Here is a 25,825-nt window from a genome sequence, read left to right as displayed (position 1 = left end):
TGTAGAGATACTCTTATAGATTGAGATGTGGTGTATTTGTAGAGATCACTGGATTAATTTATTATTTTTTGATGAATTTGTCACTATATACACAGAAATATATAATTGAGCACTATTTATATGTATCAACACATTGTTTAAATGGCTTCTGTCCTTTGCTCGCCGGACTGGTCTGGAATCACTTCCGGACTGTTCCGGTGACCAATGGACAGACATTATGCACATATGTATGTTGAGTGTGGCTATATGTCCACGCTCCTCATACTCTTATATTTTTATATTAGACTTAATTTTCATTTATTATTTTGCTTTTATCTTATTTATATTTGTTTTTGTTTTTGTCTTTTATTATCACAATTTAGCTCCAGATGTGGAGATATTAATTACTTAATATATTATAATTATGTTTTGGTATTATTTGTTCATGAATCATCTGTATAAATATGGAATCTACATCTTTGTATCGAATAAATCACCTTGCATGTAGCACTATATCTGTATTCACACAATTGTGTCTGGGGTGTGTTTGGTGGATTGTCATCTCCACTTTTTGGGTGGTGTCCTTCGCCGAGTACACCCTAGACATGCACAATACCTATTCATCTATATAGGGACATATGTACTTTATGCACTTTTTTGATTTGGGGGTTCCGTGCTGTCGTTATGTGCGGTGTGTGCGGCATGGGGGTCCGGATGGGGGACACTGACCCTTAGTGTTTGGCGCTGGGGTGGTCTCCCCTATCCGTTCTCCCGGTGTTGGTGCGCGCCGTGCGGCATGATAGTATGATGCACTCCAATAAGGTGTCCTGACTAGTTGATGTATGTATTTTGAAATGCGGGTTACGGTGCCTCCAGAGTGGGGGTCCGGGTGGGGGATCTCCACCGCCAGTGTTGGGCACTGGTGGTGGTCTCCCTCTCCCGTGCCTCCACTGGTGTCGCTGTATGTACCGCATAGTTTATGACACGCTAATATGTTAAATGCATTTAATTGATTATTACACATGACATAGTGAGCATAATAAACCGTAAGATGCACTGATGGTTGTTGATGGTTATAATAAACAATTTAAAATATCCCCCGCTTCGAATACACTGTAAATGGTCTGAATGGCTGATTTATACCATATCTCTAGACGACTTGACACATAGGGTGACGTGCGCATGCGCTTGATTGACCCTCCAAATGTTGTACTGGAAGTTGTCATAGTGAGGGCGGAAGTGCAGATGATGGGGGATCCTGTCAATGCACGGAACACTCCTGACGTGGACGACACACGTGGGAGGGCGCAATGAACTGCCATTTGTCACCGATTTACTGGTACAATATTTAAACCACATTTTTGTACACTATCACCATCTCATGACGAAGGGTGCGAAACGCGCGTCGAGGTGTCTTTGCTGAGACCATCAATAGCCATCATGTCAGCCACAGGTAATTGATATGCAACTATGCTAAGTATTTATGTATAGTGGTTAATAGAACTATTTTGATAGATCTTCACCCAGATAGTGGAGAGACTGATACCAGAGGCTTTGATATCAGTTTGGAGATTTTATACTCTTCCCGTTATTGGTGTTACTATGTATTTGTGTATACTATGTGTAGCGTCCATGGCCGCGGGCCGTCGGGTTTACTCACCTCCCGACGCCCGCAGCCATGGATCTGTGATCGCTGGTCCCCGTCTCCTTCCTAGGAGACGCCAGCGCTCACTTCCGTTCCGTTCGGCTGTGTCCCGTAGGGTGCGCGCGCACGCTCGTGCCTGGCCTTAAAGGGCCAGCGCGCGCAAATTGGAGGAAGTCATCATCATCAACTGCCACGATTTCCTGGTCTATAAGAAGGCCCCTGGCCTTCTAATCATTGCCTGAGCGTTGTTAGTTTTCCAGAGTCTGTCTTGCAAATGGTCCCTTAGTGTTTCCCGTTCCTGTTGTTACCCGTGCCTTGTTCCCCGTTTCTGTTTCCCGTGCTTTGCCTTAGTATCAAGTCGTGCCACGTCCTGTGTCATCTGCCACGTCCAGTGTCATCTGCCACGTCCAGAGGAATCTGTCACATCCTGTGTCATCTGCCACGTCCAGAGGAATATGCAACGTCCTGTGTCATCTACCACGTCCAGAGGAATCTGCCACGTATTGTGTCATCTGCCACATCCAGAGGAATCTGCCACGTCCTGTCTCATCTGCCACGTCCGGAGGAATCCACCACGTCCTGTGTCATCTGCCACGTCCGGAGGAATCCGCCACGTCTGGTGCAACTTGCGGCTCCTGTGTGATCCGCCACGTTTGGCGCTGTCTGCTGCAACCATCTCCATCTGTGCCAGAGCTTCAGTCACCGTCTGGACTATCCAGGTACCCTTGTGCGGGACATTGTATTTCTGGCGTTTCCTGTGGTTTGGCCAGCTGCCTTCCCGCTACGGCGGTACGGCCTAGTGGGTCCACTAACCCACTCCGTGACAGTACGCTCAGGCCATGGACCCCGCTGGTCAACCTGAGACTTTGACGACACAAGCCATGCTGGCCGAGATGGAGGATCTCCAGTCACGACAAGACCAGCTCCTCCTGTTGGTGAACACCATAGCCCATCGGCTGCTTGCTCCAACCACAGTCATCACCGCACCCGTTCCTGCGGTTCTGCCTGCTACACTTCCTGTCTGTACCGGTACCAACCCCCTGTGTTTCTTGCCGCTACCTCCACGCTATGACGGAGATCCGAGGTCCTACAGGGGATTTTTGAATCAGTGCCTGATCCACTTCAGACTACATGCAAGGTCCTTCTGTTCGGATGACGTCAGGATCGCCTTCATCATCTCTCTCCTTACTGGCAAAGCCATTGGCATGGGCCAATCCTCTGTGGGAACATCAGGGACCAGAGGCCCAGGACTTGCAGTGCTTCTTACGGACCTTCCGCTCGATCTTTGAGGAACCTGGGAGGGTTTCTTCGGCTGCTGCATCCTTGCTAACCCTACACCAGGGAGATCTCACGGTGGGCGAGTATGCCATTCAGTTCCGTATCCTGGCTGCTGAATTGACCTGGAACAACGAGGCTTTGGTGGCTACATTCTGGCAGGGACTGTCTTCAGGGATCAAGGACGAGCTGGCTGCTCGTGATCTGCCATCTACCCTGGACGATCTTATCCTACTCGCCTCCCGTGTCGACATGAGTATCCGGGAACGTTCCCAAGAGGTTCTCCGGGAGAGAGAACGTCCCAGGCTGGATTCTGCTGTCCTGCAATCCTCCTCAGTTGTCCCACCAGAGGATCCGATGCAGGGTAATTATGTCAAATTGTCTACCCAGGAGAAACAACGCAGACGCACTTCTGGACTTTGTCTGTATTGTGGCCATGGAGACCATATTGTGCGTCTGTGTCCCCAGAGGCCGGAAAGACCCCATTGCCTAGGATTGGTTGGAGAGACAACCCTAGGTGGAACAGAATCTAACAGAGCATTCGGTTCCAAATTGACTATTCCTGTGACCCTGGTATCCGGCGAGAGGACGCATCAAGTTTCTGCCTATCTTGACTCTGGCTCTGCTGCAAACTTCATCCAGAAAGAGCTTGTGGATCATCTTCAGTTGCCCACAGTTACCCTGGAGACATCTTTGGCTGTTGCCTCAGTTAATGGACTGCCTCTGCCTGATCCCATCATCTCTAAAACCAAGCCGTTGAAGCTCCAGGTTGGAGTACTTCATTCTGAATTTATTTCCTTCCTTGTTTTGCCCAAGGCCATCAATCCTGTTCTGCTGGGCCTGCCTTGGCTTCGACTACATGCCCCAGTCCTGGACTGGAATTTTGGAGAGGTTCTCCAATGGGGCTCCAAGTGCCATGGTCGTTGTCTGTTGCAGATCCTTCCTGTCAAGCCTCCTCTGCCTCAGTCGTTGGCAGGACTGCCTCCCCATTTTGCTCAGTATGCAGATGTTTTCAGCAAAAATGAGGCTGAGACGCTGCCCCACATCGGACTTATGACTGCCCCATTGAACTGGTTCCTAATGCCTCTCTCCCCCGTGGACGGGTATATCCTCTCTCCCTGCCTGAGTCTCTATCCATGTCGGCCTATATCAAGGAGAATCTGGAGAGGGGTTTTATATGAAAATCTTCCTCCCCGGCCGGGGCTGGATTTTTCTTCGTTAAAAAGAAGGATGGATCCCTTCATCCCTGCATTGACTACCGGGGCCTCAACCTGATCACAGTCAAGAACAAATACCCGTTGCCATTCATCTCAGAGCTGTGTGATCGCACACGAGGGGCCAAACATTTTTCTAAGCTGGACCTGCGTGGGGCTTACAATCTAGTCCGGATTCACCGGGGTGATGAATGGAAGACAGCATTTAACACCTGGGACGGGCACTATGAATACCTAGTGATGCCCTTTGGACTGTGTAATGCTCCCGCAGTGTTTCAGGAGTTCGTTAACGATATCTTCCGGGATCTACTCTATGTCTGTGTTGTTGTTTATCTCGATAATATTTTGATTTTCTCCCCAGATCCGACGACTCATCGGAGGCATGTCCGTCAGGTTCTACTACGATTGAGGGAGAATCATTTATACGCCATGCCGGAGAAGTGCATCTTAAAGAAGAGTTCTCTGAACTTCCTGGGCTACATCATCTCGCATCAAGGCCTCAAGATGGATCCTGAGAAAGTGAAGGCTGTCCTGGAGTGGCCACGTCCCCAAGGCTTAAGGGCCATACAGCGGTTCCTGGGATTCGCCAATTTCTACCGGCAGTTTATTCCTAACCTCTCTTCTCTGACGTCTCCCATCTCGACCCTTACCAAGAAGGGTGTGAACGCCAAAGTGTGGACTCCAGAGGCAGAGTCCGCATTTATTAGCCTCAAGAGAGCCTTCATTTCAGCTTCAATCCTCCATCACCCTGACGTGTCTCGGCAGTTCTCACTAGAAGTGGACGCCTCCTCTGTTGGTGCAGGTGCACTTCTGTTCCAGAGGAGCTCCAAAGGAAAGGCAGTAGTATGTGGCTACTACTCTAGACTGTTTTCTTCTGCCGAGCGCAATTACTCCATTGGAGATCGGGAGCTGCTGGCCATCAAATTGGCTCTGGAGGAGTGGAGACATCTTCTGGAGGGCACTGCTCAACCCATCCTGATCTTCACCGACCACAAGAATCTTACTTACCTTCAGTCCGCTCAAAGACTGAATCCTCGTCAAGCCAGGTGGTCGCTGTTCTTCACCCGTTTTCTGTTTGTGCTCCACTACCGTCCCGCGGACGACAAGAATGTGAGGGCCGATGCCCTGTCCAGATCGTTTGAGACGGAAGACACGGTGGAGTCCCTTCAGACCATCATAGACCCGTCCTGCATTGTCACTGCTAATCCTCTGCAGGTTAAAAACATCCCTCCTGGGAGGACTTTTGTTCGGTTGGCAGACAGGAGAAGAATTCTCCGCTGGGGACATAGTTCTAAACTTGCTGGGCACGCCGGTGTCCGTAAAACCCGAGACCTGATTGCTCGTCACTTTTGATGGCCCACGCTACCTAAAGATGTTCTGGACTTTGTCTCTTCTTGCACGGTGTGTGCCTCTAACAAAGTGACTCACTCCAAGCCTGCCGGCCTGCTTCAACCTCTGCCTGTACCCAGTGCCCCCTGGCAGCACATTGCAATGGACTTCATCACAGACCTTCCTCCCTCAGCAGGATGTAACACTGTCTGGGTGGTGGTGGACCGGTTCACTAAGATGGCTCATTTTATCCCACTGACCGGCCTACCTTCTACTCCTCGTCTGGCGAGTCTCTTCATTCTACACATCTTTCGCTTGCATGGCTTGCCTCTACACATCGTGTCGGATCGGGGTGTTCTGTTTACCTCTAAGTTCTGGAGAGCCCTCTGTAAACTCCTGGATGTGAGTTTGGACTTTTCCTCTGCCTATCACCCCCAGTCCAATGGGCAAGTTGAGAGGATCAACCAGATTATGGAAAATTATCTCCTCCACTTCATCTCTTCACAGCATGATAACTGGGTACAGCTAATTCCATGGGCCGAATTTTCTTACAACAACCACACAAGTGAGTCCACCACTTCCACTCCGTTTCACATCGTATACAGTCAACATCCCAGAGTCCCTCTTCCTGTATCAACTTCATCTCAGGTACCCGCTGCTGACTCTGCATATGGGGACTTCCTGAAAATCTGGCAACAGACCCGGTCCTCTATTTTGCTGGTGGTGGATCGCATGAAGCTAAAGGCAGATACTAAGAGAAGAGAGCCGCCTCAGTATCTTCCTGGGACTAAAGTCTGGCTGTCCTCTCGGAACATTCGCTTGAGGGTGCCTTTATAGAAGTTTGCTCCCAGGTTCCTTGGCCCTTTCGAGATCCTGCAACAAATCAACCCTGTCTCCTAAAAGCTGCGGCTGCCTCCTACCCTCAGAATCCCTAACTCCTTCCATGTGTCCCTCCTGAAACCAGTGGTCCCGTACCGCTACACCAAGACTTCTAGTTCCACAGTTGCTCCCAGCGGTCCTTCTGATGTATTCGAGGTAAAGGAGATCCTGGACTGCAAAAGGGTAGGAGGAAGGACTTTCTATTTGGTGGACTGGAGAGGGTTTGGTCCTGAGGTCCGCAGCCATGGATCTGTGAGCGCTGGTCCCCGTCTCCTTCCTAGGAGACACCAGCGCTCACTTCCGCTCCGTTCGGCTGTGTCCCGTAGGGTGCGCGCGCACACTCGTGCCTGGCCTTAAAGGGCCAGCGCGCGCAAATTGGAGTAAGACATCGTCATCAACTGCCACGATTTCCTGGTCTATAAGAAGACCCCTGGCCTTCTAATCCTTGCCTGAGCGTTGTTAGTTTTCCCAGTCTGTCTTGCAAATGGTTCTTGCTGTTACCCGTGCCTTGTTCCCCGTTCCTGTTTCCCGTGCTTTGCCTTAGTATCAAGTCGTGCCACGTCCTGTGTCATCTGCCACGTCCAGAGGAATCTGCCACGTCCTGTGTCATCTGCCACGTCCTGTGTCATCTGCCACGTCCAGAGGAATCTATCACGTCCAGAGGAATCTGCAACGTCCTGTGTCATCTGCCACGTCCAGAGGAATCTGCCACATCCTGTGTCATCTGCCACGTCCGGAGGAATCCACCATGTCTGGCGCAACTTGCGGCTCCTGTGTCATCCGCCACATTTGGCGCTGTCTGCTGCAACCATCTCCATCTGTGCCAGAGCTTCGGTCACCGTCTGGACTATCCAGGTACCCTTGTGCGGGACATTGTATTTCTGGGGTTTCCTGTGGTTTGGCCAGCAGCCTTCCCGCTACGGCGGTACGGCCTAGTGGGTCCACTAACCCGCTCCGTGACACTATGTATCATTATAACATATGGGACATGGTGGTGAATTGATTATCTTGGTCTCTGCTCGCTTTTAAGTATGTTCTAATTTGTATGTACTTGTATGGGTATCTTTAGGGTGGTATTCCAATTGTGGAAAAATAAAAATTTATTTTATTTGGACTAACATATGTCTAGAGGACTTTTTGTCTTGTGTATACATTAATATGAGACGTATATAGGATTGCAACCAGCAGCCTTAGTACCGGGGGAAAACATCGGGTCGGATCACAGCGGTGATCCGAACCGATTAACACCTTAAATGTGGCAGTCAATAGCGACCGCCGCATTTAAGTTGTTAGAACAATATCGGCACCTTGCTACATGATTGCGGGGGCCGATAGTTGCTATGGAAACCGGAAGCCTAACAAGGGCTTCCAGTTTGCCATCTATGGAAGGCGATTAGGTCCTGCCAGAGGCAGAACCTAATATGCTCCCTGTCAGTGTGAAACTGACAGGTATAATACCCTGCAATACATAAGCATTGCAGGATATTATAATAACGATCCAACAATTGGATTTTCAAGTCCCACTAGAGGGACTAAAAAATAAAAAAGTTCCAAAAAAATTTAAAGGTGTAAAAAAAGTTACATTACAAAATAATAAAATTAAAAAAAATTGCACTTTTTCCTTTATAAAGTCCTATATTATTAAAAAAAATAAAATAAACTATGCATAAATGGTATTGCCGCATCCGTAACGACCTAAACTATAAAAATATAATGTCATTTATCCAGCACGGTGACTGCCATACAAAAATAATACGAAAACTATACCAGAATCGCTATTTTTTGTCACTCAAGCTTCCAAAAAATTTAATAAATAGGGATCAAAATGTTGCATATACTCAAAATAGGTACAAAAAAAAAACTACAGTTTGTTCCGCAAAAAACAAGCCCTCACACAACTTTCTAGATGGAAAAATAAAAAAGTTGTGGCTCTTAGAATATGGCGATACAAAAACGAAATATTGTTTTTAAAACCGTGACTTTATCGTGCAAACACCGTAAAACATAAAAAAACTATATATATATGGTATCGCCGTAATCGCATCAACCGACAGAATAAATTAAATATGTCATTTGGTGAACGCCATAAAAAAAAAAAAGAATAAAAAACAATAGAAGTTTTCACAGCCTAATTCCACAAAATTCAGCAAAAAACCTATGAGATCAAAATGCTCACTATACCCCTACATAAATTATTTTTAGGGCTGTAGTTTACCCAATGGGGTCACTTCTGGGGGAGGTCCACTGATTTGGTCCCGCAGGGGATTTGCAAATGCGACATGACACCCAAAAACCAATCCAGCAAACTTGAGCTCCAAAAGCCAAAAAGACGCTCCTTCGCTTCTGAGCCCTGCCGTGTGTCAAAATAGCCGTTTATTACCACCTATGGGGTATTGCCGTAATCAGGATAAATTGCTTTACGAATCTTGGGGAGCTTTTTTTTCTTAATTCCTTGTAAAAAATTAACAATATCTAAGTTTTATTGGAAAAAAGTAGAGTTTCATTTTTACGGATGAATTCCACTAAATTCAGCAAAAAACCTGTGGGGTTAAAATGCTCTATACCCCTTGATAAATTCCTTGAGGGGTGTAGTTTGCCAAATGGTGTCTTTTTGGAGCGTTTCCACTATTTTGGCCCCCTCAGACCTCTTCAAACCTGACATGGTGCCTAAAATATATTCTAATAAAAAGGAGGGCCCAAAATCCTCTAGGTGCTCCATTGATTCTGAGGCATGTGCTTCAGTCCATTACCACACTAGGACCACATGTGGCATATTTCTAAAACCTGCAGAATCTGGGCAATAAATATTGAGTTGTGTTTCTCTGGTAAAACCTTTTGTGTTACAGAAAAACATGGATTAAAATGGATTTTCTGACAAAAAAAAAGAAATTTGTAAATTTCCCCTCTACGTTACTTTAATTCCTGTGAAACACCTAAAGGGTTAAGAAAATGTGTAGCTGCTGGGTACATTTTATGTTGCACTTGGTGTTACTCTTTTCAGTGGGATTTGTACCATGATCTGAGCTGATTACCTGTAACAGCTCCTACCCACAGAAATATTCACAGATACCATATACTTTATCTTAAAACTATTTTTCTTCTTACCTACTCAGAGCAACTTAACACACTTATATACATACCTAATCTTAAGAAGCTAAAAACAACTTGTATATCCTGGGAAGGCCTCTCAAGGTCTCCATGGGTGGCGGGCATGCTGATAAAGTTGGCACCGGTCTGCCAGGACTGTTCTGTAGGCAAATCAAACAGCTCTAACAGAATTTACCAGCAACAGCTGTAAAACCTGGGACATACCAATTAGATCTTACCAAATTGATCCTTGCAGTCTTGGAGGCATATGTGAGGTCACACACCATCAATACAAGTGCCATCAAGAGTGCCTTGGGTGCTACCGGTTTACCTCCTTATCCGTCCATATTCCATTAGAATCTGGTTTTTAGGCCTTCAGCTAACAGTTGGACACTTCCTATGGAGAACAATCTTTTTTGCCGCCTAATCATTAATTGATCTTAATCAGACAATTCAATTGAAGGAAAACATTAACAAATTACATCTTTACGTTAAACATTCACAGTGAGCAGTATACTTTTTATACATACTTCACAGAATAATATTATCAAAAAGCTAGTTCAAATGGGAATCTACACTACCGTTCAAAAGTTTAGGGTCACTTAGAAATTTCCTTATTTTTGAAAGAAAAGCACAGTTTTTTTCAATGAAGATAACATTAAATTAATCAGAAATACACTCTATACATTGTTAATGTGTTAAATGACTATTCTAGCTGCAAATGCCTTGTTTTTAATGCAATATCTACATAGGTGTATAGAGGCCCATTTCCAGCAACCATCACTCCAGTGTTCTAATGGTACATTGTGTTTGCTAACTGTGTTAGAAGGCTAATGGATGATTAGAAAACACTTGAAACCCCTTGTGTAATTATGTTAGCACCGCTGTAAACAGTTTTGCTGTTTAGAGGAGCTATAAAACTGACCTTCCTTTAAGCTAGTTGAGAATCTGGAGCATTACATTTGTGGGTTCGATTAAACTCTCAAAATGGCTAGAAAAAGAGAGCTTTCATGTGAAACTCGACAGTCTATTCTTGTTCTTTGAAATGAAGGCTATTCCATGTGAGAAATTGCCAAGAAACTGAAGATTTCCTACAATGGTGTGTACTACTCCCTTCAGGGGACAGCACAAACAGGCTCTAACCAGAGTAGAAAGAGAAGTGGGAGGCCCCGCTGCACAACTGAGCAACAAGACAAGTACATTAGAGTCTCTAGTTTGAGAAATAGACGCTTCACAGGTCCTCAACTGGCAGCTTCATTAAATAGTACCCGCAAAACGCCAGTGTCAATGTCTACAGTGATGAGGCGACTCCGGGATGCTGGCCTTCAGGGCAGAGTGGCAAAGAAAAAGCTATATCTGAGACTGGCTACTAAAAGGAAAAGATTAATATGGGCAAAAGCACACAGACATTGGGCAGAGGAAGATTGGAAAAAAGTGTTATGGACAGACGAATCGAAGTTTGAGGTGTTTGGATCACACATTTGTGAGACGCAGAACAACTGAAAAGATGCTGGAAGAGTGCCTGACGCCATCTGCCAAGCATGGTGGAGGTAATGTGATGGTCTGGGGTTGCTTTGGTGCTGGTAAAGTGGGAGATATGTACAAGGTAAAAGGGATTTTGAATAAGGAAGGCTATCACTCCATTTTGCAACGCCATGCCATACCCTGTGGACAGCGCTTGATTGGAGCCAATTTCATCCTACAACAGGACAATGACCCAAAGCACACCTCCAAATTATGCAAGAACTATTTAGGGAAGAAGCAGGCAGCTGGTATTCTATCTGTAATGGAGTGGCCAGCGCAGTCACCAGATCTCAACCCCATAGAGCTGTTGTGGGAGCAGCTTGACCGTATGGTACGCAAGAAGTGCCCATCAAGCCTATCCAACTTGTGGGAGGGGCTTCTGGAAGCATGGGGTGAAATTTCTCCCGATTACCTCAGCAAATTAACAGCTAGAATGCCAAAGGTCTGCAATGCTGTAATTGCTGCAAATGGAGCATTCTTTGATGAAAGCAAAGTTTGAAGGAGAAAATTATTATTTCAAATAAAAATCATTATTTCTAACCTTGTCAATGTCTTGACTATATTTTCTAGTCATTTTGCAACTCATTTGATAAATATAAGTGTGAGTTTTCATGGAAAACACAAGATTGAACCCAAACTTTTGAAAGGTAGTGTATTTATATCGTTTTTTCATGTATTGCAGCTTTTGCACAATAAATCACTTTTTTTTTTTTTAAATAATGTTTTTCTATGTTGCCATATTCTAAGACCCATAACTCTGTTATTTTTGCATGGACAAAGCTGCATCAGGGTTTTTCTTTTTTTTTTTGCGAGACGGTCTGTCATTTTTACTGGTCCTATTTTGGGGTAAATGTGAATTTTTGATCACTTTTTATTCCATTTTTTGGGGAGGAGATGTGACCTAAAAACAGCGATTCTGGTGTTGTTTTTCATATAATTTTTTTGTACTGCGTTCACCGTGTGGGATAAATTACATAATAATTTTATAGCTTGGGTCGTTGCGGATTCGGCGATACCAATTATGTAAAGTTTTTTTATAATTTTTTCCAATAAAAGTCTTATTATGGGGAAAAAAGGCAATTTAGTTTTTTTTAACTTGAAACTTTTTTTTAACACCCTTTTTTTTACTAGGGTACTAGGGTACTTGAAGGCCTGCACCTCTAATCGCTATTCTAATACTTCACTACATACATAGTGCAGTGTATTAGAGCTGCCAGTAGTTCACTGACTCCAAGCCTATATAGGCTTCCGTACAAGGCAGACATGGATGCCATTGTTAGGCCTCCGGTTGCTATACCAAGCATCGGCACTCCAGTGATCACGGTGCTGGGGTACCGGTTGGCTAAAAACCCCTCAGATGCTGTGATCTCTGTTGCGCGCAACATCTGAGTAGTTAATCGTCCGGATCGGAGACTAGCTCTGGTCCTGGCCGTTACAGTAGGGTGCCAGCTGTACTATACAGCTGACACCTGGCAGTGCTGGTGCAGACTCTGCTTCGGAGCTCGCACTATCACCGCGACGTAACTGTACTGCGCTTTGCGGAAACCCTTTCCCGACAGCACCATATAATTTGAAATTAACCATTTTAATATGAAAAAAAAAATGGATGCGTGCTAGATGCTTTGGTCTTGGATCTCTGTGCATACTGTCTATTATAAGATCTCTAAGGGTAGCATAGTTTTGATGAAGCCCTGGACATAGGAAGTTAGGTCTTGCCAGGCAACATCTTCTGGAATCCCCCAGAACTTAATATTGTTCTGGCGGGATCTATCTTCCATGTCTGTCAGTTTTGCTTTGACCTGGGATATATCATCTTCTAAATCATAGTGAGCATCAATGTGGTCGTTGTGAGATTATGTAATTTCACAAATTTTTTATTCCACATGTTGTACTCGATTTTCTACCTCCTTCACTGCAGTCGACAGAGGATTAATGAGCTTACCAAGGTCAGCATGGCAGGGACTGGCTTAAGGCCTTATCATGTTTTTCATCGTGAGTTCTGTAACAGGGCTGGAGGAAGAGGGCAAATTTTCTAAAATGTCTCTGTGCCCAAATGTGTTATTAGTAATGAGTGTAACATCTCCTACCTTCTCCTGCATCGGGTCCGTATTTTGTAGCCGCTGACTTGGTTTAGCAGGGCTCCTGGAGGAACGAGAAAATGGAGTGGAGAATGCTGAGCCACGTGTAGAAGCTGGAAGATGGCGGCTGCACTCTCCGAGAGGTGGAGCCTCTGAAGCAAGCGTCTGCTCTGCTATAGAGTTTTTCCGATTGGGAGATGTCTGGAGGGCCAATGTTGGTACCGAATTGGTCCTCCGGTGTGAGGCCAAGTTCTCAGTTAGCAGAGATTGCCAACTAGGAGGCGGTCAGGAGTTAAGTGAACTTGCCTGTGGGCACATATCTACTCCATTGTGCTCTCTGCTGGAGTTGCGGGGATAATAAAAGTTTTTTTTAATGTTCTGCTGCTTTTGCAAAGGAAAAAACTAATTGTTCAAAATTAAGTTTGTTTTGCGTCGCCACATTCTGAGAGCCATATGTTTTTTATTTTTTCCATCGATTGAGCAATACGAGTGCTAAATTTTTGCAGGACAGCTGAAGTTTTTAATGGTAATGGTGCATGCAACTTTTTGATCACTTTTGATTCCATTTTTTTGTGGGAGATGAGAGGACCAAAACACAGCTATATACTTTCTCGTGATGTTTCACACATATAAGTGAACTTTAAAAGTAAGTTATTAGTGAAAATTTATGAACCTATTACCTTGTCCCTCAAATCTTCAGCTTGGCGTATTTCTTCCTGAAGATTAAATATTCTGTTTACTAGTTCATGGCGATCTTCAAGCGCTTCTTTACGATCATGTTCAAGAATATCAACTATGGCTTTATCTGAATCAGGTAGACTGCGACCTCCATCCTATAGAGTGTTAAAAATAAAAGAAACAATTACAGTGATATGTAATGTGTAGCAAATCACCAAACATTCTCCTGCTCTGTATCTCCGATTCACAGCAAGCAGAGATGTTGAAAACTATGAGAAACACAGTGAGGCACATTTATAAAATCTTTTAGCATAGATATGATTCAGAAAATGGTGCAATGATGTGCACCACATTTATTTGCATAGTATCCTTAAATACAGTTATGCCACAGTCTTCAGCTTGGGCAGCGAATTTAAAAAGAACATTTATTCTATCTGCTCCCCGGAATCTTCCACTAATATGGTAAAATGAAGAAGACATAAAATCCTTCCTAACTTTAGATGACATTTCTAACAGATAGTGGAAAGGTTTGGGAAAAGCCATGAAATTCCCAATGGAAAATATATTTTGGACTAGAAGGAAATGATATGAAGAAGATGCTATACTATAATATATAACTGATTAAGGATGTCTTTACTGTTATGTTTTCAAGATGGCCATAAACTTTCAATATCTGATTGAAGAACACTCGTTCAGCCGACAGCTATTCCTCCAACCCCCTCCCCCCATACACATGCACGCTCGACCGATCATGTGTTTTCATTATGGATAGGGAGCAAGTTGCTTCCTGACAACTCTGAGAACAAAAGAATTGGGCATTGAAATTATACATGCCCGATACTTCTTTACCCTGACATTATCTGTCAGGTGAAACTCGGAAGGCCGCCATAGTCAGCCGGTTCAGAAAAAATTAGCGGTTTCGGCCAACATTAATCTAACTTGTATGGGGATCTTAACTGGCAAGGGGAAACAAGATAATCTATAAAGTTATTATTTACTCGCCGTTCTTAGACCTTTACAGTACTGAATTTACATCTCGGGAGCCTGTAGGCACAGATTGTGTGACGCCCTAGACACTATCCATTAAGTAAGACACACTTTAAAAAAGCATTCCTAGCTAAAAAAAAATGTGGTCCTTCCATTTGAGGTGGTATTAACGATAGTATGGTTAGAAAACTGATGATTTTATCTCCTATTTTTAGTCTTCGTTCCGTGCCGCCTTTTGGTCACGTGACCCCTGATCTGACTAACTGAATTCTTCAGTGTCTGCTGTGTGGGCCGAAGTCAGTCTCTCTATTTATTCATATGACAGTCTCGATGTGGGTCACATTACCGAACAAAAGCCCAGAACTGAGGCTGAAACCACAAGATAAAGCCATCAGTTAATTTTCTAACCATACTATCAATTATGCCACTTCAATTACAAATGTGGGGCCCAAGAGATTTTTTCTTGGACTGCTTTTTTTTTCTTCTTCTACTTTTTTTTTAACAATTATACACAATCAAAACCCTACAACCTACACTCCCACCTCAGCCACCAAGGAAAGAATAATAAACAAAAAAAGATTTAATAAATCCTAGTTTAGAAATTGAATTATCCAAAGTTGACACCTTTTATTAAAAATAACTGGGTCTCTAGGAGGTTTATAACATTTCCAATTTTGAAATATAACTTTCATATTTAAATATAAAGGGAATTCCGAATAAGACAATATTTTTAGTCTCCACCTTACCAACTAGAAGTATAATAGTTTAGGAGTATAATAAACCATATAAAATAAAAACACCTATGATGAGTGTAGTGAAGGTGTAATGACAGGGTAAGGAGACGGACAGGTGAGCCCTAATCTACCCACCACTCAGTCCCTGCCTACTTGCACGGCCCGTCCTAGGTGACGGCGTACAACTGGGCGACTGTCCCTACGCTCAATATGTGCACGACAGACAAAACAAGACAAGGGTACACAGAAGCAAAGGGAAAAGGGGTAGTTGGCCACAGCAATACCCTGAGCAACAAGAGTAGTGGACGAGCCGAGTCAAACCAGGAGAGTACGTGGTAGCAAAAGCAGAGCAGGAGAATAGTCAGTCAAGCCAGGGTCAATATGAAGCAGAGGTCAATGGTAATAGCAGGAACGGCAGAGCCAGGAAACAAGAGAATCACAGGCAAAGGACAAGCAGCAAATGAAGGTATAAATAGACCAAGGGCGGGAGCTAGAACCGTCTGGCCAGGCTGTGATAGGTTCTCCCACTCCTCAGCCTACCAGCCTGAGTGGTAGCAGATCGAGTCACTCTAGCAGACCTAGGAACAGATGCAGGCTGATTAACCATGGGTGTCGACACAGAAGCTGTGTCTGGCAAATCCTTTACAGAAGGATTATAAGTAATTTTACAGATCAATTTTAAAGGGAACCTGTCACCAGCATTTCACCTATTAAACCAGCAATACCTGGTGAAAGTGGGAGAAAACCATTTTTATATAACCTATAATTATCTTCTAAGTTGGCTCTGTACCTTTAGTATTCAGTTTTTTAGTGTTCCCACACTAAATGAGCATAAAGAGTCATATCTTAGTTTGAAAAGAGTCATATTTTCATTCCTCAAGCCTTTCTGAGTTAACCCCGCCTCCTTACTTTCGATTGACAACTCCTCGCCTCCCCCTAGCATATACGAAATTGTGCGCTTGCGCATAAATGTCCTGTTCTGGTGCGTATGCATAACTGCGTATGCACACTGTGCATAGCATCACATGCACAGTAACTAGATTGGGTGTCGGACCATACATGATGGGCATACGAACAGTATCTCAGACGAGACAGTTTTCGGCAGTGGGCGGGCATAAAAGAGGAACGAACGAGACTGATGTATTATTACCATAAAAGGTGCGAAATATTTGCAGACCGTTATTTACGGTCGGAGGAGGAGTTTAGGAGAGGCGATAAAGGCAATGAACTTTTGACAGCAGCGACCAGCGAGGGGTGAGTAGAGTTCAATAGGTGAAATGCCGGTGACAGGTTACCTTTAAAGCTGCAATCCAGTCCGCTTCTGTCAACTCCAAACATATATTATTCCACTTTCTAAAACTAGAAATCTGTAGAATTTTGCTATAGCCCCTTTCTTTTCAGTTCAATTGATTAAAAATTCAAACAAGGGAGAGCTTGCCTTATCTCTCTTAAATGTGGGATCATCCTATTAAACCCCTTAGCGACCAGCCTATTTTAGCCTTAATGACCAAGTAATTTTTAAGTTTTTCCATGGTCGCATTCAAAGAGCTATAATTTTTTTAGATTTTCGTCTACATAGTTGTATAAGGACTTGTTTTTTTGCGGGACAAGTTTTATTTTTTAATAGTACCATTTTGGGCTACATATAATTTATTAATTAACTTTTATTAACTTTTTTTTGGGGGGGGGGGGGATAGAAAATAAAACCAGCAATTTTGCCATTCTTTTTTGAGTCTTAAATTTACGCCGTTTACCATACATCCACGAGACGGCATACATCCACGAATATAAAGGGTATTAAGCTCAGTATTGGACAGTCCATTGTATCTCAACTTCTTAGACTCTCTTGTAACAGGATCAGTGCCACAGGATTGGAAGACGGCTGATGTTGTACCAATATTTAAGAAGGGTAAATAAGTGGAACCGAGTAACTACCTACCGTCCAGTGAGTTTGAAAATCTGTGGTATGTAAAGTATTTGAGGGTATTCTAAGAGATGAATTACAAAAGTATATAGCAGAGAAAAGTCTAATTACTGATAACCAGCATGGATTCATGAAAAACAGGTCGTACCTAACCAACATGCTCTGTTTCTATGAGGAGGTAAGTGCAAATCTGGATGTTAGTCATACGGCTGATGTGATTTATTTGGATTTTGCAAAAGCTTTTGATACTGTTCCACACAACTGTCTTGTTCTGAAGCTACAGACACAGGGACTGGGGAATGTGTATGCAAGTGGGTAAAGAATTGGTTAAGGGACAGAAAACAAAGTTACTCAAAATGGGTTGAAGTCAGCAGTGGGGTACAACAAGGATCGGTATTAGGCCCAGAATTAAAAATAATTTTTTAATCTCTTTATTAATGACCTTGTGGATAGGATTGATAGCAAGGTGTCAGTTTTTGCTGATGATACAAAACTTTGTAGGATACTTAAAAAACTCAGCTTGACCTTAAAATATTACAGAAAGACCTAGATAAGTTGACAGCATGGGCAAAAACATGGCATATGAAATTTAATGTTGATAAATGTAAAGTAAGGCACTAAGGATGCAATAATAGTATTCATTCATATATGTTAAATGGAATAAAACTGGGGATAATGGAACAGGAGAAGGACCTTGGTATTCTGGTAACAAATAAGCTAAGTAGCAGCACTCAATGTCAAGCAGCAGCTGCAAAAGCAAATAGGATTTTAGGGTATATAAAAAGAGAGATAAAAACCCGGGATTCAAATGTAGTATTACCACTCTATAAATCCTTTGTAAGGCCACATCTAGAATATGGAATTGAGTTTTGGGCTCCACATTGTAAAAAGGACATGGGAGAACTTGAGAGGGTTCAAAGGCGGGTAACGAGATTATTAAATGGGATGGGAGGTGTTACAATGAAAGGATAGAAAAATTGGGCTTGTTCGGCTTAGAAAAAAGACGTCTTAGAGGGGATCTTATTAATATGTATAAGTATATGTGTGGACAATACAGAGAAACTAGCACATGATCTGTTCCTTCCAAGGACTCTGCAAAGGACCAGGAACACCAATTGTGTGTGGAAGAAAGAAGTTTCAGCCATCAATATAGAAAAGCGTTCCTTACAGTAAGAGTGGTCAAGCTATGGAATGCCCTATCCCAAGAGGTAGTGATGGCAGATACTATGTCAGCATTTAAAAAAAGGCTAGATGCTTATTTATTGACGAATGAACCTATGTCTTTTTTCAACCTATGTAACTATGTATAAATAACATAATAACTTTATTCAGTGGGTCGTTACAATTGCGGCGATACCAAATTTATATAGTTTTTTTTTATGTTTTACTACTTTTACACAGTAAAAACACTTTTTTTTTTCTCAAAATTTGTTTTCGTCACCATGTCTTAAGAGGCATAACTTTTTTTATATTTCCACCGATGCAGTTGTTTGAGGGCTTTTTTTACGGGATAACTTCTAGTCTTTATTGGTACCATTTTGAGTACATACGACTTTCTGTTCACTTTTTATCATTTGTTTTTTTGTGTATGCATCGCATTTATAATACACTGCATTACGTTTGTATTGCAGTTAATTATTGACTCAGTGTGGCATAACAGGCACTCACTAAAGGCAGACCTGGGGGCATTTGTTAGGCCCCCGACTGCCATAAAAACCATCGGCACCCCTGAGATCGCATCGCGGTTGTGCCGATGTGGTGAGAGAGGGAGCCCCCTCCCCCTAAAACCACTTAGATGTGGCGCTAACTATTGAGCGCCGCATCTAAGCGGTTAAACGGGTGGGAACAATGCCGATTTTGATCCTGCCCGCTTTAACAAGTCTACTCCAAGCCCTCAGCTACCCCCAGTAGCTGAGAGCAGGGAACTTTTACTGCTCTCGGCTGCGCTGCTTTATTCTGATCCATAAAAAGGCTACTGAATAGGACTAAAGCCCGTAACTGACCACCCTAAAACATCTGTAATTGATTAAATAGTGATTTAATTGTAAATAATAAAAATAATCCGTAGACGATAGGCCAACCTTGAACAATAAGTGCTCAAAAGTGTTAATAATCTTATTCTTAATAACTTGTGATAAATATAATACTTTATGCTTCCACCAAAATTGATACATTTCAACTTTAATTTGCTAAATAGGTGTAACAGTAGTAAAAGCCCTAATATTTAAACCTTTTTTATTTTATCCCACTGTATAATGGAAGCTGTAGGCAAATTAACCCCTATAGACTTTTCCAGACTTGCTTCTAGGACTGAAAAGATGGTATATACATAAATAAATTTAGGATTAAATATCAAATATGAATATTTATGACTAGACATATCAGTCATAATCAGTTGTTCTAACTGAGAAGCTACATAGTACTTTCTATAATCTGGAATTAAGAGTCCGCCAAATTTTGGGGGGGACCATAAAGATTCCAGTTTAATGCGTGTTTTTTTCCCACGCCAAAGAATATCTCTAGTAATTGAATCCAGTGTATCAAATATTGCATTAGGTAGACAAATTGGAGAATTCTGTAAAATATATAGGATCTGATGCAAGCATACGAGAGAGAGAGAGAGAAAGAGAGAGAGAGAGAGACCTGAACCGATCTTAGTTTATTAAAAAAGTGGCACAACATTGAGTACCATATACTCTTGCGGTGCCGATGCAATCATTAGTCCGAAATATTTACAGGTACTCTGAATACTCAAACCACTAAGAATATTCTATAAAAGAGAACAGTTATCTAACTGAAGAACCGCAGATTTATTTACATTGATCCCTGAGTACTTACCAAGATATTTTACTAATTTATGGACATTTCCTAAGGATTGTTCAGCATAGCTCAGAAAGAGCATGATGTCATCAACAAACAGCATTATTTTTTGCTCATGACCCAAATATTTAAAGCCTTTTATATCCAGTCGAGAGAGCGAATAGCCACCGGGAATGGCTCAATAACTAAAATAAATAAAAGGGGTGATAGGAGTCTGACCTCCTTTGTCCTTCTTTGCAAATTAGAGAGTTGCCCATTTATCTTCAGTCTTGTCATCGGGGACTGATATAACAACAGCACCCATGCCGAAAAACTCGATCCAAAACCGAAATGATCAATAATCTGCATTAATGTATTCCCAATTGACGCGGTCAAAAGCTTTGACCGCATCAAGTAAAACCACCACACGATCGGATGCTCTAAAAGGACACTGCAGGGCCCAAAACTATTTTCTAATATTGTCAGCAGTCGAACACCCTGGTATAATACCTGCCTGATCTTTGTAAATAAGAGTACGAATTACTTCCAACAACTTTTTTGCATGCATTTTTAAACAGCAGCTTATAGTGTGTATTTAAGAAGGAAATTGATCTGCTGCTTCTTTGTCCTGTTTTAATATAAGGGTATGTGCACATGATGTGAGGCTTTTACGGCTGAAATGACAGACTGTTTTCAGGAGAAAACAGCTGCCTTGTTTCAGCCGTAATTCCTCCTCCTCGCATTTTGCGAGGCTTCTCTGACAGCCGTAAATTTTGAGCTGTGCTTCATTGAGTTCAATGAAGTACGGCTCAAATTACGTCTGAAAGAACGACGACGCGTAAATGACAGGTCGTCTGCACAGTACGTCGGCAAACCCATTCAAATGAATGGGCAGATGTTTGCCGACGTATTGTAGCCCTATTTTGAGACGTAAAACGAGGCATAATACGCCTCGTTTACGTCTGAAAATAGGTCGTGTGAACCCAGCCTAAGTGTAATAGTTGTCTCTCACATAGTTTCGAAGGTAGCCTGACTCATATGCTGAATTTTACACTGCCAATAACTCCGGGACTACTATATCGGCATATTTAACACGAAATTCCAGAGGCATGTCTTTTAGTGCATCCAGAGCTTCAGCAGATGAGAATGGGGCTTTCAAGCCCATTGATTGTGTTTCTGACAATCTAGGAAGATCCCCAGCATATTGTTCAAATCATTCCTTGTACTAATAGATTCAGAGGCATGAAACTTAGTTATAATAAAGTAACATTTCCCTTATAATATCCTTTGTTTCATTGTAAATAATCCCTTTCTCATTTTTACTAACTGAAATATAGGAGTTAGCATATGAGCCTCTAATCAACTTAGCCATCCAAACGTGCGGTTTCTCTCCATCCTTGTATATTTTATTATTCTCAGCCAGAGATTGTTTTTGACCTTCTTCTAACCTGACAATTTTATATTTATCCTGCACTGTAGCCCAAGGCCATTCTGTTAATATTTGACGGATTAAAAACAAAAAGATCTTCCTTTAGATCTTCCTCGACTGCTATTTGATGTAGGTAAGAAGATGCCATCTTCTTCTGATAAGTAATACTTCTCAGAAAGAGTCTTCTTACACGAGTTCCAAACCCATAAAACACTTGAAGAGCCCCTATTAACATGATAATAATATTTGAGCTTTTCACATACTTCAGCATAGTTATCCAACTCTTCAAACCAATGTTGCTGGAGTTTAAATGGGTAGAGCCCTTTTGGTCAGACTAACGGAAGAGATACAACTAAAGGTTTATGATCTGATATACATCTATCCATGTACTTAATATCACCGATAGTTGTCATACCTAAATTATCGGTTAATAAATAATCAATTCTTGACATTGCATAATAAGATGCCGAGTAACAAGAGTACATTTTCTTATATGAATTCATCAACTGCCATTCATCCAGCCATCCAAAGTCTTTTAAGCACTTCCCGCACCACAACGTACTAATGCGTCGTGGTGGGGGAGGTAATGCTCGCAGCGGGCTCACCCGCTGAGCTTGCTCCATAAGCAGTGGATGTCAGCTGTGTTTTACAGCTGACACCTGGCACTAACAGCCAGGAACAGCGATCTGCGATGTTGCCCTCCTCTGACAGTTTATCGGCCCCTCCGCAAAGTGATTTGGCGGGCGCCAATGGTTGTCATGGCAGCCCAGGGGTCTGATGAAGGCCCCCAGGGATGCTTTTCTTCATCTCCTGTTAACTGTGTCTCTAGCACGGCTTAACAGGAGCTTGTTAAAATGACAATATAATGCAATACATTAGTATTGCAGTGTATTGTACCAGCGATATAATGATCGCTGGTTTGAGTCCCCTAGGTGGACAAATGAAATGTGTAAAAAAAAAATAATGTAAAAATAAAAATTGGTATTGCCTGTAAAAGTCCGAACGATTACACTATTGCATTATTTAATGCGCATGGTGAATGCCATAAAAATAAAAAATATATAAATTGCCAGAATCACTGGTTTTTGGTCACTCTATATCTCACAAAAATTTTTATAAAAAGTAATAAAAAATTGTCATGTAGCCCAAAATGGTAACAATTGAAACTACAGTTCGCCCCACAGAAAAATAAACCCTCATACCGCTCAATCGATAGAAAAGTTAAAACGTTATGGCCCTCAGAATGTGGGAACAAAACACAAATTTTATTTTTAACAATTAGTTTCTTCCTTGTAAAAGTAGTAAGACATGAAAAAAACGATGTAAATTTGGTATCACCGTAATCATATTGATGGAGAATAAAGTTAACATGCCTCTTTACCGTAACGTGAAAGCTGTAAAAAATAACCCCTCAAAAGATTGAGGAATCGCTGTTTATTTTCCTATTTCATCCCACAAATAATTTTTTGCCAGTTTCCCAATACATTATATGGTACAACAAATGTTAAAACGTTAAAAACTACAACTCGTCCCACAAAGAACAAGCCCTCATATGGCTATATTGATATAAAAATAAAAAGTTATGGCTTGTGGAAGATGGGGGAAAAAACAAAAACGAAAATCCAAAAAATGGCTGCAGCGAGCAAGGGTTAAAACCCAGAGTTACCATGCTTCCAGCCACTCATTTGCCTCTTTTGCATTCTCAAAAAAGACAGTCATTTTATCATATATAATCCTAAATTTGCTTGGAAAGAGCATTGAGTACTGAATATTTTTTTCCCTTAGGCTCATGCACACAACCGTGCCCATAATTACGACCCGTAATTACGGTCACGGCCAGCCGCGGACAGCCGGACGTTTTTACGAGCCCTGCTCCCATTATAAAGTATAGGATCACGGTCCGTAAAATGAAAAAAATAGAACATATCCTATTTTTTGGGCAGGTTTCTACAGCACGGACACCCTCGCGTAGACATACGGGAAGGTGTCCGTCGGCCATAGAAATTAATGGGCCCGTAATTACGGACCGTAATTCGTAATTACGGGTGATTTTACGGTCGTGTGCCTTAGCTTTTTTTTAATATCATTCCAATATATTTTTTATTATTGTTGAATTATACCAAAGTAATCTGTATTACATAACAAACCATTAGACCACTTATCCCCTAGTGTTTTCAAAAGAAATCTATTAGCACCAAGGCACTCCCAGTCCCGAAACTGTTGAAACTGAGAGGCTTTTTTTGTTAATACTATTTTTGCAACTCTACTTAAAGGGGTTGGCTAGGAATACATTTTATTTTAACCTAATGTGACATGTACAATTACTTTTCTAATATAATGTCTGTTTATATATGGCAGCATTACCTACTTATATTTTGCGGTCACATGACCGCACCCAGAGTAAATTTTTACTTTCCGGTGACGTTTCGTGTCTTTGCTCAGCCAGCACTTCCGGCTATGCAGAGGCATGGCGCGTCATCAACTACATTTACAGGCAGTGGGCCGGGCGGATGTTTCATGAGCTCTTCAGAGCTCCGCCTCTGGTCCCAATGTCTGTAAGCGCAGTTGATGATGCACCGTGCCTCTGCATAACCGGAAGTGCTGGCTGAGCAAATGCATGGAATGTCGTCTCTCCTAGTACATGCCCATTGCTCCTCCTACTCTCTGATGTAGAAGGAGGAGGGGCAGTGTTCATGATATTACTTAATCTCCACGCGCCACGATGGTTACATAAATACAGGAAAGATGGGGGTTAAATAAATACAGGGATGATGGGGGCTACATAAATACAGGGAAGATAGGGGTTACATAAATACGGGGATGATGGGGTTATATGACCCCCATCATCCCTGTATATGACCCCCATCGTCCCTGTATATGACCCCATCATCCCATCATCAGCAACAATGGAAAAACTCAGGAACACCAGAGGAACTCAGAAACAATGGAGGAATTTCACATCATTAAAGGATGCAGGTTTATTGTTTATTGTTGAGTTTCAGGTGCAAAATCAGTGTAAATCATGACATTTTTACCCTCAAACAGCAGATTTCCTTGTTTCCTAGCATATTGGAGAATAGAGTCTTGGTCCATAGAAGTAAGACATTTAACCAAAATCGAGCATGGTTTATTACCCACCAACTGCAGCCAAAAGGGGACTCTATGCACTCTTTCAATAAAGAAGAGGCTAGAGAAAATTTGCTAATCAATATTCTCAAGAATTCAATTGTTGATACAGCCAGAACAGTATCCCTTATCAGACCCCTCCGGGAAGCCTATAAAATGCATATTAGTGCGTCTAGAACTATTTTCCAAATCTGTAGTTTTTAATAGTAGTTTTAAGAGCCAATCTTGCAGTTTCCTCAGATAAAGCCCTCAATTGAACACTAATTCTGGGAACTTTATCCTCTAAAAAATGTATTCTATCCTCTGCTGCTTTGAAGCTTTCCCTCAAATTTTGTATATCGCCTCTCACAAAAAAAACATCACTTTTAATATGGGAGGTCTGTTAAGAGAGAAGGTCAGTTTTGAAATGACAAATCTGAATGGCAGAGAGGATCTCCCTTAAAGAGGCTCTGTCACCAGATTATAAGTGGCCTATCTCCTACATAATCTGATCGGCGCTGTAATGTAGATAACAGCAGTGGTTTTTATTTTGAAAAACAATTCTTTCTGAGCAAGCTATGAGCAATTTTACATTTATGCTAATTAGTTTCTTAATGCCCAACTGGGCGTTTTTTAAGTTTTGACCAAGTGGGCATTGTAAAGAGAGGAGCATGATGCTGACCAATCAGCGTCATACACTGAGATCACGCTATGAATGACAGCACAGCGTGATCTCGCGAGACCACGCTGTGCTGTGTGAGTAAGTCCCACAAAAACCTTACTGAAGTGTCAGTATTCACTCTCACTCTCTAGACACTTTAGTAAAGTTAATGTGGGTGTATGTGCTGAGTAAAAACACACAAGAATGGAGAGAAGTGTATGACGCTGATTGGTCAGCGTCATACATTTCTCTTTACAATGCCCAATTGGTCAAAAATGTAAAAACGCCCAGTTGGGCATTTAGAAACTAATTAGCATAAATCTAAAATTGCTCATAATTGCTCAAAAATTATGGTTTTTCAAAATAAAAACCACTGTTGTTATCTACATTACAGCGCCTATAATGTGGTGACAGAGCCTCTTTAAGCTCAGAGGGATTTGGAAGATAACAAAATTATTTAAAAAATGGTGTCACGGCTCTGGGGGTATGTGGATCCAC

The 25,825-nt window shown here is 42.3% G+C and overlaps 1 protein-coding gene across 1 annotated transcript in view; it reads right to left on the bottom strand.

Moving 5' to 3' along the window:
* Window positions 1-25,825, bottom strand: part of CARD11 (caspase recruitment domain family member 11) — a 687,245-nt gene that overhangs the window by 343,467 nt on the left and 317,953 nt on the right. The window contains exon 6 of the mRNA XM_075830023.1: window positions 13,691-13,843. Within this exon, the coding sequence (XP_075686138.1) occupies window positions 13,691-13,843 (153 nt within the window). The remainder of the gene's footprint in view (window positions 1-13,690; window positions 13,844-25,825) is intronic.

This window comes from Rhinoderma darwinii, chromosome 6 (assembly GCF_050947455.1).
Source record: "Rhinoderma darwinii isolate aRhiDar2 chromosome 6, aRhiDar2.hap1, whole genome shotgun sequence".
Classification (NCBI taxonomy): Eukaryota; Metazoa; Chordata; class Amphibia; order Anura; family Rhinodermatidae; genus Rhinoderma; species Rhinoderma darwinii.
This window is presented reverse-complemented; position numbering and strand designations above follow the sequence as displayed.